This window comes from Lithobates pipiens, unplaced genomic scaffold, assembly GCF_037356315.1.
Source record: "Lithobates pipiens isolate NorthernLeopardFrog02 unplaced genomic scaffold, aLitPip1_a1.2 Scaffold_16, whole genome shotgun sequence".
NCBI classification, from domain to species: Eukaryota; Metazoa; Chordata; class Amphibia; order Anura; family Ranidae; genus Lithobates; species Lithobates pipiens.
This window is the reverse complement of record NW_027507748.1, coordinates 46,446,674-46,464,046: the sequence shown is the minus strand read 5'-3', so window position 1 is coordinate 46,464,046 and position 17,373 is coordinate 46,446,674. Positions and strand designations below refer to the sequence as shown.

The 17,373-nt window shown below is 43.8% G+C and overlaps 1 protein-coding gene across 1 annotated transcript in view; it reads right to left on the bottom strand.

Moving 5' to 3' along the window:
- LOC143981763 (interferon-induced GTP-binding protein Mx2-like) overlaps positions 1-17,373 on the bottom strand; it is a 65,099-nt gene that overhangs the window by 13,771 nt on the left and 33,955 nt on the right. The window contains exons 8-12 of the mRNA XM_077479844.1: positions 16,700-16,898; positions 13,456-13,534; positions 11,825-11,947; positions 9,054-9,195; positions 3,348-3,506 (exon numbers count right to left, since the gene is read on the bottom strand). Coding sequence (XP_077335970.1) covers positions 3,348-3,506; positions 9,054-9,195; positions 11,825-11,947; positions 13,456-13,534; positions 16,700-16,898 — 702 coding nt within the window. The remainder of the gene's footprint in view (positions 1-3,347; positions 3,507-9,053; positions 9,196-11,824; positions 11,948-13,455; positions 13,535-16,699; positions 16,899-17,373) is intronic.

Below are 17,373 nucleotides of genomic sequence, written 5' to 3'. Positions count from 1 at the left end.
TGTAAAAACTGAAAGTGAGTTAAGTCCAATGAGGTACATGACCCCTCCTGTACTTCTCTTTATTATTTATATATGAAAAGTTTATGGCTCTGCCAAAGATACACTCTGGGCTGTGAGAGACAAGAAGCACATAGGGCAGCAGCTATATCTGCAACTCCTCTCTGCTGCCCATTCACAGAAGCCTTTGCGTTTTGTGAATGTGTTCACATAATACAAAGGCTCCTGTGATTGGAGGGGAGAGGCAGGCAGACCAGCTGCAGCAACTCTATTGTTGAAGATGCCAAGACCAGAAGGTCCAGAAATACAGAGATAGCCGTCTTCCTGGAGTGCTCTAAACCTGTCAGACGTAAATAAAAAAGATAAGCCCAGGAGTTATCATGCACCTCGTTGGACTTAACTCATAATATGTTTTCTCTTTTTACAAAGGAGCAAAATTCCTGGTGTTCAACTTTAAGCTATGTTGGGCTGGTGTCCCTGAGTAGACATACGTAAGCATTGAGACATGTATTAGAGCAAAAACTGAAGTCAGTGACATATATTGAGTATTAAAGTGCCTTTGATAAAGTATCCATAATCCCTTAAAATGTTCCACATTTTGTCATGTTACAACCAAAAACGTAAATGTATTTTATTGGGATTTTATGTGATAGACCAACACAAAGTGGCACATAATTGGGAAGTGGAAAAAGAATGATAAATGGTTTTAAATTTTTTTACAAATGAATATGTGAGAAGTGTAGAGGTACATTTGTGTGGCGCCCCCCAGAGTCAATACTTTGTAGAACCTCCTTTCACTGCAATTACAGCGGCAAGTCTTTTTGGGGATGTCTCTACCAGCTTTGCACAGAGAGTGAAATTTTTACCTGTTGTTCTTTGCAATATAGCTCAAGCTCTGTCAGATTGGACGGAGAACGTCTGTGAACAGCAATTTTCATGTCTTGCCATAGATTTTCAATTGGATTTAGGTCTGGACTTTGACTGGGCCATTCTAACACATGAATATACTTTGATCTAAACCAGGAATATGGAATTAGCGGACCTCCAGCTGTTGCAGAACTATGTCCCATGAGGCATAGCAAGACTCTGACAGCCACAATCATTACACCCAGAGGCAGAGGCATGATGGGACTTGTAGTTTTGCAACAGCTGGAGGTCCGCTAATTGCATATCCCTGGTCTAAACCATTCCATTGTATCTCTGGTTGTATGTTTCGGGTCGTTGTCCTGCTGGAAGGTGAACCTCCGCCCCAGTCTCAAGTCTTTTGCAAACTCTAAGCCCTTGTACACACGGTCGGACATTCCGACGGAAAATGTCCGATCGGGCAGTGTTGTCGGATAATCCGACCGTGTGTGGGCTTCATCTGACTTTTGCCGTCGGAATGTCCGACCAACAAAGTTTGAGAGCTGGATATAAAAATTTTCCGATCAGACAAAGTGCCACGCATGCTCAGATCAAATTCCTAGACCAAAGCTATTGGCTACTAGCCTGAACGTAGTCCCGTCGTAACTAAATAACGTAATCACGTTACAAACTATCGGATTTTCCGACAACTTTGTCCGACCGTGTGTATGCAACACAAGTTTCGGACAAAATCCGTCTGACAAAATCCAACGGATTTTGTTGCCGGAATGTCCGACCGTGTGTACAAGGGCTAAAAGGTTTTCTTCTAAGATTGCCCTGTATTTGGCTCCATCCATCTTCCCATCAACTCTGACCAGCTTCCCTGTCCCTGCTGAAGAAAAACATCCCCACAACATGATGCTGCCACCGCCATGTTTCACAGTGGGGATGGTGTGTTCAGGGTGATGTGCAGTGTTAGTTTTCTACCACACATAGCTTTTGCTTTTAGGCCACAAAGTTCAATTTTGGTCTCCTCTGACCAGAGCACCTTCCACATGTTTGCTGCCCCCCCACATGGCTTCTCGCAAACTGCAAACTGGACTTCTTATCTTTTTCTATCAGCAATGTCTTTCTTCTTGCCACTCTTCTATAAAGGACAGATTTGTGGAGGGCACGACTAATAGTTGTCCTGTGGACAGATTCTCACACCTGAGCTGTGGATCTCTGCACCTCCTCCAGAGTTACCATGGGCCTCTTGGCTCTTCTCTGATGAATGCTCTCCTTGCCCGGCCGGTCAGTTTAGGTGGACGGCCATGTCTTGGTAGGTTTGCAGTTGTGCCATATTCTTTTCATTTTCAGATGATGGATTGAACAGTGCTCCGTGAGATGTTCAAAGCTTGGGATACTTTTTCTTATAACCTAACCCTGCTTTATACTTCTCCACAACTTTAGGCTGGATTCACACTTATGGCATTTTTTGTGCTTTTTGCATTTTGCACTACAGAACGTGTTCCACAGGAAACCATGTTCAATGGACTGTAGTGCAAATCAGCAAAAAGCCAACCTTATACCTGACCTGTCTGGTGTGTTCCTTGGCCTTCATGAGGCTGTTTATTCACTAAGGTGAGGGCCTCTGTGGGCTTCACAGAACAGCTGTATTTATACTGAGATAAAATTACAAACAGGTGGACTCTGTTTACTAATTAGGTGACTTCTGAAGTTAATTGGTTTCACTAGATTTTAGTTAGGGGTATCAGAGTAATGCCCCGTACACACGATCTGAACATCGTACGACCGATCGTATGCCCGTTTTCAGTTAATAATTGCAAGTAGAAATTGAATAGCTAAATAAAGTCACGAAAATTCTCATACGATAGAAAAAAAAAAAAATCGGAAGTGACGTCATGTGTTGTAATGTATTTGTATTGTACTTTCGGACGACAACTATACTGACTAAACGAAAATCGTACGATCTGGAATCGTATGAGGAAAATTTCCGTGCATGTCCAATCGAATAATATCGGATGAACGGTCGTGATTGGCTGTCGAAAGTAGTGTACACACGATCTGAAAATCGTAGGATCCTTCCTCGGACGACCGTTTTTGTACGATATTCGGATTGTATGTATGGGCCTTAAAGGGTGCAGAATACAAATGCACGCCACACTTTTCAGATATTTATTTGTAAAAAAAAAAAATCAAAAAACATTTATTATTTTCCTTCCACTTCACAATTCTGTGTCACTTTATGTTGGTCTCTCACATAAAATACAGTTACATTTTTGGTTGTAACATGACAAAATGTGGAAAATTTCAAGGGGTATGAATACTTTTTCAAGGCACTGTAGCTGCGCCCCATACAAATCTGTGATCACCTGGCCTGGCAGAGGGAAGTCTTTCAGTACCATGTCATACAAACAAATGGCAAGGGTTACAAATGCCCCCAGCCCAGTCCTACCCTGCAGGAGATCAGACCAATGCAAGTCAGGGGCAGTCCATCCACTCACCTGTAATCTCCTTCAGCTGTAATATCGCCGGCTGTTCAAAAGTCTGAATTTGCTTCCTTGCGATATTTTCAAAGGTTCGGAAACTGATGAATCCCGTCAGTTCCCGGCCTCGATGCTCCGTCTCATAGAGGTAAACGTCTTTTCTTATTTCTTGAGGGACTAAAACAGCAAGAGGTACAGTTATGGAATTATTCTATGAAAAATGAAATGTTGGCTCACAAGGCATGTTACAACCTGACTGTACAATCTCCTTTAGAGCTTCCAACAATTATGTGTAGTGTAAGAACCTACAAAAAGGAGCACAAGGGGGCGCCAGCTAAGTGCAGCACCAGTGGATTACGATTAAAAAGCCAAATGCAAACTCACAGAAATATAAAATCAAAGAGCATATCTACAGCCGTGTCAAAATTGGATGGAAGCCGTCCACCCGAGGAGCCGATTGTGACAGCAAACAACGAGTTGTCATTGAGGAAACCAAGTCCAATGTTCCAGGAAGTGAGGAGAGCCACTGTGGGACACAGGGCAGGATGTGACGTCACACCTGGGGGCGGGCTGGTTGCTATAGTAATGTGTTTTGGAACTCCTATTGGCTCCTTTCTCAAACCATCCAATAGAAGTTCTGAAACGCGTTACCAGCTCTTAGATTTTATATTTCTTAGAGTTTGCATTTGGCTTTTTAACCGCTTTAGCATCGGAAGATTTTACCCCCTTCCTGACCAGGCCATTTTTGCGATATGGCACTGCGTCGCTTTAACTGACAATTGCGCAGACGTGCGACGCTGTACCCAAACAAAATTGACGTCCTTTTTTTCCCCACAAATAGAGCTTTCTTTTGGTGGTATTTGATTACCTCTGCGTTTTTTTTTTTTGGCGCTATAAACAAAAAAAAAAGAAGAAAAAAAAAAAAGAAAAAAGAAGAGCGACAATTAAAAAAAAAACAAAAAAAAAACACACAATATATTTTTTTACTTTTTGCTATAATAAATATCCCCCCCCCCCAAAAAAAAAATAAAAAAAAAAAATAAAAAAAATAAATATATATATATATATATATATATATATATATATATATATATATATATATATATATATATATATATATATATATATATATATATATATATATAACCCCCCCCCCCCCCGATACGTATTGTTCTACATATTTTTGGTAAAAAAAAAAAAAAATCGCAATAAGTGTATATTGGTTTGTGCAAAAGTTATAGCGTCTACAAAATAGGGAATAGTTTTATGGCATTTTTATTATTAATTTTTTTTTCATTAGTGATGGCGGCGATCTGCGATTTTTATCGGGACTACGACATTATGGCGGACACATAGGACAATTCTGACACATTTTTGGGACCACTGCCATTTATACAGCGATCAGTGCTATAAATATGCATTGATTACTGTAAAAATGTCACTGGCAGTTAACCACTAGGGGGCGATCAAGGGGTTGTGTTCCCTAGTTTGTGTTCTAACTGAAGGGGGGAGGGGACTGCGTAGGGGAGATGACAGATCATCTGTTCATACTCATTATAAAACAGACAATCTGTCTGTTCTCCCCTCAGAGAACCCTCCCCTTCCCCGCTTCCGGGAGACCTGGCTGTGGTGAGATGCAGTGAGGCCCCCATCCACCTTCCTCCGTCGCTGTGTCATTCACAAAAACGCAGTAGGGAACCGGCTGTGAAGCCACAAGTCTTCACTGCCAGTTTTCCCCTACAGGCAATGGTGGCAGCAGCACCTGAGAGACGATGGAAACATCGGCTCGGGTGCCGACATCACTGGATTCCAGGACAGGTAATTGTCCTAATATTTAATATTAAAATACACTATTTGTAGCTGCTGACTTCCTTTTTTCATTTCGGGGGGGGGGGGGGCTGGACCTCCTCTTTAAATCGCAATAAACTCATTGATGCTGCACTTAGCTGGTGCCCCCTTCTGTTCCTTTTTGTAAAGGATAACTCATGTTGATGGTGCATTGGAATTTATTTGTGCCACAATTTGTATGCAAGGACCTGCCTGACTGGATACAAGTTTACTGGATTGCAGGTTCTCACATTACATCGTTTTGATGAAGGATCTGCATTAATAATCCTGAAAGTTTTGTTAAAAAGAAAAGAACTAAAACAAAAACATATCAGCACAAGGGACAGTACTTACATCGGGTGAGAAGTGTCCCTTGTGCTGTTGGCTGTTCCCTTGGTTGAAAGCTCACTACCCAACCCCCTGCTTGCCCTATACCCTTGCAGCAGTAATCTTCTGGTGCTGTGGGGCCGAATACGATTGGCTGGACCTGTCATAGGCACTCGCCAAGAGTTTCAACTATGCCGCCCTTCCCACCCCCTCCTCTAGTCACAGAAGCTGTATTACAACTTTCACCAATGAAAAGGGATCTATGAATGGAGGGCTGTATGAAAGGTCCCCCTCCTCCATTCATAGAGCACTTTTCATTAATGGAAGCTATAGTAGCTCTTCTCTGAATGGAAGAGGGGGGCAGAAAGGGCAAGCATAGTCAGAACTCCTAACAAGTGCTTATTGCAGGTCCAGCCGATTGTATTAACCCCGGCAGTACCAGAAGAGTATGGCTGTAGGGGTATGGGGGTACAGAGGACTTTGGATTTCAAATAGGACAGCAGCACAAGGGACACTGGAAGGTAGATACCATGCATCTTACACACCTAAATAACAAGCTGTATATGAGCTTGAAAACAAGTCTTCCTGGACCCCTGTAGCTGCAGACACAGCAGAACGATCCGGCCTCAGGATTCACAGCAAAGGCACTTAAAGTGGTTTCTTCTATATATAAGCTTTCCCTGCAACCCTGCTCCCCCTCCCAGAGGTGGCCCAGCCCTCCCTGCTCCCCTTCCCAGAGGTGGCTCAGTCTCCCTGCTCCCTACTCCCAGAAGTGGCTCTCCCTGCCCCCCCCCATCCCAGAAGTGGTTTTGCTTACCCTGCTCCCTCCTACCAGAAGTGGCTCTGTTCCCCCCTCCAAAATGTGCCTCTGCTCTCCCTGCTCCCCCTCCCAGAAGTGGCTCTTCTCACCCTGCTCCCCCTCCCAGAAGTGGCTCTTCTCACCCTGCTCCCCCTCCCAGAAGTGACTCTTCTCACCCTGCTCCCCCTCCCAGAAGTGACTCTTCTCACCCTGCTCCCCCTCTCAGAAGTGACTCGTCTCACCCTGCTCCCCCTCTCAGAAGTGACTCTTCTCACCCTGCTCCCCCTCCCAGAAGTGACTCTTCTCACCCTGCTCCCCCTCTCAGAAGTGACTCGTCTCACCCTGCTCCCCCTCTCAGAAGTGACTCTTTTCACCCTGCTCCCCCTCTCAGAAGTGGCTCTTCTCACCCTGCTCCCCCTCTCAGAAGTGACTCTTCTCACCCTGCTCCCCCTCCCAGAAGTGACTCTTCTCACCCTGCTCCCCCTCCCAGAAGTGACTCTTCTCACCCTGCTCCCCCTCTCAGAAGTGACTCGTCTCACCCTGCTCCCCCTCTCAGAAGTGACTCTTTTCACCCTGCTCCCCCTCTCAGAAGTGGCTCTTCTCACCCTGCTCCCCCTCTCAGAAGTGAATCTTCTCACCCTGCTCCCCCTCCCAGAAGTGACTCTTCTCACCCTGCTCCCCCTCCCAGAAGTGACTCTTCTCACCCTGCTCCCCCTCTCAGAAGTGACTCGTCTCACCCTGCTCCCCCTCTCAGAAGTGGCTCTTCTCACCCTGCTCCCCCTCTCAGAAGTGACTCTTCTCACCCTGCTCCCCCTCCCAGAAGTGACTCTTCTCACCCTGCTCCCCCTCTCAGAAGTGACTCTTCTCACCCTGCTCCCCCTCTCAGAAGTGACTCGTCTCACCCTGCTTCCCCTCCCAGAAGTGACTCGTCTCACCCTGCTCCCCCTCTCAGAAGTGACTCTTTTCACCCTGCTCCCCCTTTCAGAAGTGGCTCTTCTCACCCTGCTCCCCCTCCCAGAAGTGACTCTATTCAGCCTGCTCCCCCTCCCAGAAGTGACTCTTCTCACCCTGCTCCCCCTCTCAGAAGTGACTCGTCTCACCCTGCTCCCCCTCTCAGAAGTGACTCTTTTCACCCTGCTCCCCCTCTCAGAAGTGACTCTTTTCACCCTGCTCCCCCTCTCAGAAGTGACTCGTCTCACCCTGCTCCCCCTCTCAGAAGTGGCTCTTCTCACCCTGCTCCCCCTCTCAGAAGTGGCTCTTCTCACCCTGCTCCCCCTCTCAGAAGTGACTCGTCTCACCCTGCTCCCCCTCTCAGAAGTGACTCGTCTCACCCTGCTCCCCCTCTCAGAAGTGGCTCTTCTCACCCTGCTCCCCCTCTCAGAAGTGGCTCTTCTCACCCTGCTCCCCCTCCCAGAAGTGACTCTTCTCACCCTGCTCCCCCTCTCAGAAGTGACTCTTCTCACCCTGCTCCCCCTCTCAGAAGTGACTCGTCTCACCCTGCTCCCCCTCTCAGAAGTGGCTCTTCTCACCCTGCTCCCCCTCTCAGAAGTGACTCGTCTCACCCTGCTCCCCCTCCCAGAAGTGACTCTTCTCACCCTGCTCCCCCTCTCAGAAGTGACTCTTCTCACCCTGCTCCCCCTCCCAGAAGTGACTCTTCTCACCCTGCTCCCCCTCCCAGAAGTGACTCTTCTCACCCTGCTCCCCCTCTCAGAAGTGACTCGTCTCACCCTGCTCCCCCTCTCAGAAGTGACTCTTTTCACCCTGCTCCCCCTCTCAGAAGTGGCTCTTCTCACCCTGCTCCCCCTCTCAGAAGTGACTCTTCTCACCCTGCTCCCCCTCCCAGAAGTGACTCTTCTCACCCTGCTCCCCCTCTCAGAAGTGACTCGTCTCACCCTGCTTCCCCTCCCAGAAGTGACTCGTCTCACCCTGCTTCCCCTCCCAGAAGTGACTCGTCTCACCCTGCTCCCCCTTTCAGAAGTGGCTCTTCTCACCCTGCTCCCCCTCCCAGAAGTGACTCTATTCAGCCTGCTCCCCCTCCCAGAAGTGACTCTTCTCACCCTGCTCCCCCTCTCAGAAGTGACTCGTCTCACCCTGCTCCCCCTCTCAGAAGTGACTCTTTTCACCCTGCTCCCCCTCTCAGAAGTGACTCTTTTCACCCTGCTCCCCCTCTCAGAAGTGACTCGTCTCACCCTGCTCCCCCTCTCAGAAGTGGCTCTTCTCACCCTGCTCCCCCTCTCAGAAGTGACTCGTCTCACCCTGCTCCCCCTCTCAGAAGTGACTCGTCTCACCCTGCTCCCCCTCTCAGAAGTGGCTCTTCTCACCCTGCTCCCCCTCCCAGAAGTGACTCTTCTCACCCTGCTCCCCCTCCCAGAAGTGACTCTTCTCACCCTGCTCCCCCTCTCAGAAGTGACTCTTCTCACCCTGCTCCCCCTCTCAGAAGTGACTCGTCTCACCCTGCTCCCCCTCTCAGAAGTGGCTCTTCTCACCCTGCTCCCCCTCTCAGAAGTGACTCGTCTCACCCTGCTCCCCCTCTCAGAAGTGACTTAGCTCTCCCTTCTCTGCCCTCTCAGAAGTGGCTTTGCTCTCCCTGCTCCCCCCTCCCAGCAGACTTAACCTCTCAGTGTCCCCTCTCCGCAAAATTGACTTTTCAGCTTTTCAGCCTTCCGATCTCCATCTCAGACTGATCCCATCTCACACATAATTCTCCTATCACGTGCTCCGTCACCCTGCAGCAAGCCCGCGCCATCCAGACATTTCTGACCGGTACTTACATTTAATGACCGATTTTTTCAGAGCTTGTTCCCAGTTATTAAAATGTTTTCGGAAGTCGGTGAAAAGTTTCAAATGCCCATTGATGACGTCCTCCTCGCCTTCCGTTGTCTGAGTTATTCCATCAGAAAACCTTTTGATTTTCTACAGAGAAAATAATAATGACCATGTAGATTCATCGTATCCATTTCAGGGCATTCAGACCAATCAAACAGCAGGACTGCTAGTATTTTATAGCCATTCAGAGGCCACTTTGCATTTTCTCAATAGTGTTCTCAGATTGGACAAAAAGGAGAGGTGAGGCTATGACATCACAATCTTTGCCTCGTCCAATCACAGAAAACTGTACACTCCATTGCAAAGCATTTTCTTAATGGCACCCATGCCAAGAGGCCAACCTAATTAAAGATTACAATGTTGCTTTACCACCTATTAACATTTCCAGTCACCGGTCACTTTATTAGGTACACCTTCCTAGTACCGGGTTGGACCCTCTTTTGGCCTTTACTTTAAAAAAAATACATTTTATTTTTTTTATTGCATTTTAGTGTAAATATGAGATGTGAGGTCTTTTGCTTTTTTTCTATTACAAGGGATGTTTACATTCTTTGTAACAGGAATAAAAGTGGCCCAAATTATTATTATTTTTTTTTTTTAACAAGAAAATAAAATGTTTATTCGATATTTAAAGTACAAGCGATGCATATATTATTATTTTTTTTTTTTAAGGGAAATAAAATAAATAAAAAGATATATTTTTTTTAAATTATTTTAAAGTGCCCCCTCCCTCCGAGCTCACACACAGAAGCGAGCGCATACGTGAGCAGCGCCCACATATGAAAACGTGTGTTCAAACCACACATGTGTGGTATCGCCGCAATCGGTAGAGCGAGAGCAATAATTCCAGCCCTAGACCTCCCCTGTAACTCAAAACTGGTAAGTTGTAGAAATTTTTAAATGCCGGTTATGGAGATTAAGGGTCAAAGTTTGTCACCATTCCACGAATGAGCGCAATTTTGAAATATGACCTGTTGGGTAGCAATTCACTCGGCGTAGCATTATCTTTCACAATATCAAAAATAAAATAAAAAAATTGGGCTAACTTTTACGGTTTTCTAATTTTTTAATTTAAAAAAAGTGTACTTTTTCCCCCAAAAATGTGTTTGTAGGCCCACTGCACAAATACGGTGTGACAACAACCACCATTTTATTCTCTAGTGTGTCTGAAAAATAAAATAAAAAATAATTAAAAATAATAATAGTAACCAAAAAAATGTATTTGTGTATATATATATATATATATATATATATATATATATATATATATATATACACACACATACACATAAATAATGTTTGGGGGGTTCTAAGTAATTTTCTAGCAAAAAAATAAAAATGATTTTAACTTGTAAACAACAAGTTTGAAAAATAGGCCTGGTCCTTAAATGGCTAAGCTAAAAAACCTTCTGTATACAGCCCCCTCCCCAGCCCCACCTTGATCCAGCACTGTGCCCTCTCCTCTTTTTTCCCTTTCTCACTGGAGATCGAGGCAGCGATTGGCTCCTGCTGCTGTCAATCACAGCCAGTTAGTAGATCGCGGTGGGTGGGGCTGTCTATGGACACACAGAGCTAGCTCAGGATCGAGCCCCCCATGAGTGCCCTCATAGCAAATCGGCTTATTATGGGGCACTCAGAAGAAAGGGAAAGCCAGCAATGCTGACAAGGGACCCCAAAAGAAAAAGGATAGGCGATGATCTGTTCAAAACCATTACACAGAGCAAATGAGTAGACATGTGCAAATTGTTTAGTTCTGAATTCGTTTTTTTAACACATTTTCACAAAATTTGTTAATTTCAGAATTTTATAATTTTTCAATTTCTAAAATTTTCAAATTTCCGAATTTACAAAATTAGAATTTTCAAAAATTCAAAAATTTCCGAAATTAGAAATTTCCGAAATTAGAAATTTCCGAAATTAGAAATTTCCGAAATTAGAAATTTCCGAAATTGGAAAATTTGGAATTTCGGAAATTCAAAATTTCAGAAATGTGCAAATTCTAAATGAGGAAATTCAAAAAATTCTAAAATGAACAAATTCCAAAATTTGGAAATTTGAAAATCCAAAAATAAGAATGAAAATCTAAACATTCAAAAGAATGAAAATTTGAAAATTCGAATAATAAATATAAAATTATAGGTATTGGAATTTCCTTTCAAATTTGTCTGTTAGTGAACGTATTTGAACTAATTATCTGAAATAACGAATGCCATATCTAAACAAATGGAACGTATCGATCTAATAATAATTAATAACAATAATAATTATTATTTATTAATTTGTTCCAATCCATTTGTTTAGATGCAGCATTCGTTATTTCGGATAATTTGTAACTTCAAATAAATTTGTATCCATTATTTTCACAAACAGACAAATTTGAAAGGAAATTCCAATACCTATAATTTAATAGTTACCGGTAGCTATTATTTCGACTTTTACTGATTTTTTTTCTTTTTTTTTTCAGATTTTCGACTTTCTGAATTATCGAAATCTGAAAATCTGAAAATTTGGAATTCAAAAATTCAGAATTTGAAAATTTGGAAATTCGAAAATTCAGAATTTTCAGATTTCCGAATTTCGAAAAAAGCAAAAAAATAATGAAACGATAATGAACACTTTTTTTGTCAGTACATATGTCTACAAATAAGACATGTTTGCTATTTAAAAAAGAAAAGTTGAGCTTTACAACAACTTTAAGGAGAGGTGCTGCTCTCACCTCTATGAGAAAGGTCAGTTTCTCTGTACGGGTCTCAGGCACTCCCGCTCCTATAAGCTGTATCTGCTCTTCCGCTTCCTTTAGTTTAGTTAGAATTTGATCTTCAAGATTGGGCAAGGTCCTCTGAAATAAAAATAAAAAGGGGGGAAAAAAGCAAACATAATGTAAATCGACTGAACTCCCAGTATCCTAAAGTGTATTTCAACCTAAAAAAAAGAAAATAAATATATTCCAGGTTACCAGTTCTTAGCAGTGATGGCTGCATTAGTTTTCCTAGGCTTCTCTCACATTTGGTGATTGGAAGTGGATTGCAGGAGGCGCTACTAACTAGACATGTGCAATTAGTTTAGTTCAGAATTTGTTTTTTTTAACGAATTTTGACAAATTCGTTAATTCTGAAATTTCCAAATTTTTCAATTTCCAAAATTTCAAAATTTCCGAATTTCGAATGTCTGCATTTTCAAATTTCTGAATATTCAAAAACATTTGGAAATTTGAAAATCCGAAATATAGAATGAAAGTCTGACAACTCAAAAGAATGAAAATCCAAAAATCTGAAATAACCAACTAATAATAACTATTAAATTACAGATATTGGAATTTCCTATCAAATTTGGCTTTTAGTGAACGTAACGAGTACGAATTTTTCCGAAGTTACGAATTATCTGAAATAACGAATGGCGTATGTAAACAAATGGAACTTAACGATCTAATAATAATAATAAATAACAATAATAATACCTTTTTATTATTATTATTTATTATTAATTTGTTCCATTACATTTGTTTAGATGTGGCATTTGTTATTTTGAATAATTTGTAACTTCAGATAAATTTGTATTCGTTACGTTCACAAACAGTCACATTTGAAAGGAAATTCCAATACCTATAATGTAATAGTTATTATTAGTTAGTTATTATTTTGAAACTTTACTGATTTTCTTTTTTTCAGATTTTCAAATTTCGAATTTCCATATTTTCGGAAGTCGAAATTCAAAAATCAGAAAATCGTAAATTAAAAAATTTGGAAATTCAAAATGTGAAAATTCAAAGATTTCAAATTCGGAAATTTGAAAATTCAAATTTTTGGAATTCAGAATTTCCGAAAAAAAGCAAAAAAACTACATTAAACAAAAATGAAAATGAACAAATTATTGGTCAGTGCACATGTCTACTACTGACACCTCCTAATACCATTTTTTTTGTCCGTTTTTTTTTTTTCCTTAGTGGCAATTTTACAATGCAGGACTTGCTTCACAACTGCAAGAGGAACATCTGGCTTGTGGTTGTAGTGCCACCCCATTGAACTCAATGGCCAAGTTTATTAACCGCTGCCACCTGTCAAACTCTGTAGCCTGACTTCAGAATGCCACACCCATTGGCACACCCTAGGCTGCTCTCCTGATTCTCTCGATTGCATGGGGGGGGTGGTGGGTTTTGAAGTTCACAGAAAATGCATGGGAAAGCGTTGCTTGATCGCTCAGTTCTCAGCCTTAGAGCCGGCGGGGAACCAATGCTGCATCCACCTAGGCAAGTATGATTAAAAAAATAAATAAATCCCATACTTCTCTTTTAAGGTTTTTAGATGGCAGTGTAATCCGCCTAAAGTGACACAGTCACAAATAACTTACGTTAATATGCTCCACCAGTTCCACTGTCAATCTCTTTGCCAGTGATGGGATTGTTGCATGGCCTTCTTGTAGAAGAGTTCTAGAAAGGGGGAAAAAAAAAAAAAAAAGAATTCCTTTGTTGAAGATATGCTCCAAACAAAAATAAAAAATAAAAAAGGGTCTAGATTGGCATCGTCACAGGGCAGCCAGGCACTGGGTTGCCATAGAATTGGAGGATTCCCAAGGCACAGCCATGAGTTGGCTATGGACCATCTACCCTCCTGTCTAAAGAACTCTTCCTGCATTCTACTCCTGGCCTCCCGGGAAGCCTTTCAATGCTCTTCAGTTTCTCCACTCCTCTCAACCATGGTCCCCATTCTTGGCAACCCTATATTTACCCCAGGACTCCACAATATGCAGTTCCAACACCTGAAATCCAGTGGCCTTACCCACGTGACAAGACTTGATGGTTCTTTGATCTCTGTGGACCTTCCCATGGACTTCTGGGGTGGCTTCCAGCTGCGCCACTTTCTTCGTAAGCCATCTAAATCCCCACGCATTACATGTCAACTTACTGAGTTGGAGACCTTGTGCCATAAAGGGGAACCTGTTTGCCATCATCTCTCTGATATATGCCTCCCTAGTCTGCCAAGCATTGGAATAATTCCATCTTTTGTCCCACTTTGGGATTTTGACTTGGGTATTCATTTCACAGCCAAGCAGATATAGCAAATTCTCCACTTTGCTAAAAAATCCTAAAAAATGGTCCAAAGGGCTACATATGATCATTCCGATGACATCTGGACACTGGACACAGCATTTCCATACAGGAACGCAGGACCCACACTGCACAGGGGTCTACTCCCTGGACTTCCACTCCTTGCACCATATAACTGCTTTCTGCCTTTCCTTGAGTGTCCGCTTAGTCCAGTGGTTCTCAAGGACTCAGGACTCAATAATGGGCCAGATTTTAAGTATTACCTCTGGGAGATGCAGACTAGGATACTGCAATCACTTTGCAGCAAATGATATCACCTGTGATGTATTTCAGTTATCTTGCAAACCTGGCCTGTTAGTGGGCCCCGAGGACAGGAGTTGAAAACCACTGGCTTAGTCTTTTCTGCTGTAGTCCCAACAGCAGCTGACTCCTCTCAGTGGTGACCCAAGCAAGATGTGGGACACCCGCTACATATAGAAACAAAAATGTGTTTTAATTGGGGATGGGGCACAGCACAATGTTGGGGTGGTCAGGGCCCCCTCTGGCCCCACCTTAGTGACACCACTGGCTGCATGGAGACACTATACAGTAGAAGATGGGCAAGATGTCCCAGGCACAACAAGTCTGGGGCTGGAGATAGGTTGGGTAGTTTTCCCACATGGTGTTTGCCCTACATTGAATAGATGCAGGTCATACAGTCACCCTATTCTGCTAGCAGTTAGGTGGAGGAACCTACAGTGCATTACGCCACAATCAGGTTTAAGTTGGTTTGCACTAGCAGGCAGCCTGGACCCATAATTGTAGGAATGAAATTGTGCTAGTGTTCTCCCTATTGTTAATGATATTTGTATCAAGTCCTATTTATACTAGGTCGGTGGTTACTCAAGAGCACGTGTGTCAAACAACGCCTGCAGAATGAATCTGGCTCCCCAGGCCAATTCAAGTAGCCATTCCACCTCTCCTGCAGCTGTGGCACCCACCTCTCCTCTGTCCCTGCTTTGTCTCTGCAGTAGAGAGGACAAAATTCCTCTGCCAGATCCTGTGCTTCTCCATGCCACCACAGAGAGGCTTTTCTCTGCCATCCCCCATTCCTGGGGTCGGCAATAGAGAGGACAGAACTCCTCCTACAGATGCTGTGCCTCTCTGTGAAGCTGCAGCACCCCCCTCATCTTCGCCTCCCCTGGTCTCAGCATTCCGCAGACTCCGGCAGCTGGCTTCAGCCCTCCACTGGCCCTCCTCCAGACCCTACACTTTCTGCTTCCCAGCTCCACCTCCAACTTCTTCTTGGCAGCAGCACAAGCTAAGGGGGAGAACTTTTAATGTAAAGGAGGGTGAGGGACTCTTGACTTTGGATGGTGGGGGGGGGGGGGCTCTTTACAGAAAATCAATCCCACTTTTGGCTTCACTAGGAACCCCAAGGTGCATTTATAGACTTTACTTACAGCTCCCTCTGCTGAAGAATTTTGATATTGTAAGGTGTCTGAATTGTGAAATCCTTGTCCACTAAGTACTGTAAACTGTCTGTGCCACTGATTCTTATACGATGGGGGTCACCTCACCTTTGCTCAATAGAAGATTTCTAGATAGGACATTTTTTAATGGTCACTGGAAACCCCTTTAAATCCCATCACCCAATTTACCCAGGCTTAAAAATACCCAAGAAAATACACCCATAGAAAACATAAAAAGGGAAAACTGGGAACAATTTTTACAGCTTACCGTTCTTCACACTCTTGGGGTAATTTACTAAAACTGGAGAGTGCAAAATCTGGTGCAGCTGTGCATGGTGGCCAATCAGCTTCCAGGTTAAGCTGAAGTTAGAAGCTGATTGGCTACCATGCACAGCTGCACCAGATTTTGCACTTACCAGTTTTAGTAAATCAACCCCAATGTTTCCTTTTTAAACAAATTCATAGTTTTTTCTCTATGGGCCCTTTTGTGTTATTCCTGTGACCATCTTTGCAGATCCATGCAGCCAGTGTGACTTGTCCCTAAAACCTACTACACACTCTACGGGGTTGATTTACTAAAACTGGAGAGTGCACACTCTGTTGCGACTGTGCATGGTAGCCAATCAGCTTCCAGGTTTTATTATCAAAGCTTAACTGAACAAGTTGAAGTTAGAAGCTGATTGGCTACCATGCACAGTTGCACCAGATTCTGTACCCTCCAGTTTTAGTAAATCAAGTCCTTTGCGTCATGCCTCTAGCTTCCCGGTTCCCAAACTGTGGCCCCCGGGCCACATGCTGCCCTTTGGTGCTTGATTTGTGGCCTTTACACCCTAGAAGCCAATAGTGGTAGTAGAAGCACTAATTTGTAAAGGGGCTGTAATAGTAGTTATGTGATCATTTAACATGTCTCAAGTCTCTCTATTGGCATATCTCCAATCTGTAGCATGTCCAAGGTGTCCATCCATCTCCTCTAGTAAGTCTGCAGTCTTTGGCAGTGTTCTGCATCATTTACTGAACATTATGTACAGAGGCTGCACTTGAGGCTCCCTACCTCCTAGGTTGACAACCACTGCTCTAGGAGGCTCAGCGGCGTTACCTGAAATATTCATGGTCTTCAAAAAACGCTTTCTCGTTCTCCATGGCATTTTTAAGAGAAAGTTTGCTCAGGATTTCACTCTGCCCGCGACACTTCACGATCATGTAGCCTTTCTTCAGCGGGAAGGACAGGTTTTTCACCACGTCAACAATATCCGATTCCGCTCCCTTGTCGATTAGATCTGGTTTGGTCAAGATCCCTGAAAAATACAAAAGACGTACATTTTTAGGTCACTTTCCTTTGGGGACTGTCCGTGGACGAATTAAGGAAGAATGGGGCTCTAGGCTTGATAGGAGGAGGTTCCCCCCCATCTCCAATTTCTTTTGACTGCCATTGCAAAGAGAGAGAAGAGAAGCTGCTTAATTCGTGTTTTCTGTATTGGCATGGACACCAACTACATACAAGTACATCCTCCCATGGGGAAGGAAGGAAGGAAGGAAGGAATCAGCCGGCTGCATCTTTTCTCTTCTGGCTGCTTGGCTTCAAACTACCCACCCACACATCCCCCTTCTCTGAGGCACAACTCTGCCGGGGAGTGTGGTTGGGGCAGGAGCACAACCAGCTCTCTCCCCTCCCGTCAGTGTGTTTGGGGGGGGGGGGGGTGACAGCACTGGTTCTGTGCTACAGGTGGTGGGTTGGCCGGCAGACAAAAGAAGCTTGCAGCTTAGTTGGCA